The following is a 1,281-nucleotide window of genomic DNA, read 5'->3' on the forward strand; positions in this document are numbered from 1 at the left end:
AACTGCATCAACATATTCTGTTGCTGGATCAACTGAGTGAGCTCCGGTGGGAAAGCAAATCCATTGTCACGTCTCGGAGGCATCTGGGGTTTAGAAAAGATGAGAATATAGAATAGAATGAGGTCTAGAGGGAAAACACTACCCATATGCACATGAGACAAATGCAAACAAAATCACTTCATTCAATCAAACAAGGGCATACAACGGTCTATCTATCGTTATAAAAGTGCTCGGGCTATACTTGATACATGGGGGAATACTACTACTGTTATGGTGGTCGACTAGAAAAACTGCTCAGATGAAGACTCCATGATATCTGCTCCAGCTTCATCAACATAGTCATCATCGCTATCGTCTGGGTCTAAGTCGGTGTCGTCGATGATGATGTAGTTCTCTGGACAAGTGCAATCTTCGTCTTCTCCTCCAGTTGCGGGAAATCCCATGAATACTTTTAGCTTCTTTTTCAGATCATCGTTCTTATCCACAAGTGTTGATATTTCCTCCTCATATCCATCGCGTGTAGACTTGAGTTCTTCTTCCAGCTCCGTGATCTTGGTCATGGCCTTCTTTAGGTCTATCATGCCTTCGCACATATGGTTCTCCTGGCGTCGAATGTGCTGGTTTAACTCCTGGATGAAAGCTGCAATTGGTCTATCCTTCTTGGTGTTGATCATCTCCCATTGCTCATCTCGGCGCCCACAAATCTGGTAGATAGTATCCTTGAGATCCTTGTGGTAGACCTCTCCAATGCGTCCCATAGTGATGTGGGCTGCCATGCTCTTTCCTAGGCTCCAGGTTGGTGCATCAAAGGAAAACTCTATGGGCTCGGTGACTGGCATGAAAGTCCTTCCTGGAACTTGCACTTGAATCATCCAGCACTCCTCCTTGGGTAAAGTGGCGTTGTAGGTCCCGGTGAAGCTTGGTACTCCGATGTTCAGGTACTTAGTGACTTCCTTCAAGTGGCGTCCAAAGGGTGTATCTTCATCCGGTTGCGTGAACTTGTTCCTTGCATCCGCCATCCTAAAAGAGTAGAAAAGATGAGGAGTCAGAAATGAGAAGAGGGAGTATTGCTCTAGGGCTTTAGCTTAGTGGTCGTGTCCTACAGTCAGTGTGTGCTCTGATACCATCTTGTAGCGACCAGACCTCAAACAGTCCGATCTCTGTGCTTTAGTGTCATCCCTGGATCAGTAATGCTGACACACACAGTACTTGAAGGATTTATAACAGAGTAGCAATCACACACTTATTACATCGCTTGTCTCAAAAGAGAACTTATTACAA

At 45.3% G+C, this 1,281-nt stretch overlaps 1 protein-coding gene across 1 annotated transcript; it reads right to left on the bottom strand.

Annotated features, from left to right (window-relative positions):
• Positions 1-281: 281 nt before the first annotated feature.
• On the bottom strand, positions 282-1,019 carry LOC147959665 (uncharacterized). The gene has a single exon (XM_087534948.1). The coding sequence runs from the start codon at positions 1,017-1,019 to the stop codon at positions 282-284; it is 738 nt and encodes a 245-aa protein (XP_087391074.1).
• Between the last annotated feature and the right edge of the window lie 262 nt (positions 1,020-1,281).

Source organism: Triticum urartu, chromosome 7A, assembly GCF_056163025.1.
Source record: "Triticum urartu cultivar PI428250 chromosome 7A, HENAU_Tu73, whole genome shotgun sequence".
NCBI lineage: Eukaryota > Viridiplantae > Streptophyta > Magnoliopsida > Poales > Poaceae > Triticum > Triticum urartu.

Bases quoted from the DNA above. Each gene is read 5' to 3' on its own strand.
- LOC147959665 (XM_087534948.1), bottom strand. From the start codon at position 1,019: ATGGCGGATGCAAGGAACAAGTTCACGCAACCGGATGAAGATACACCC.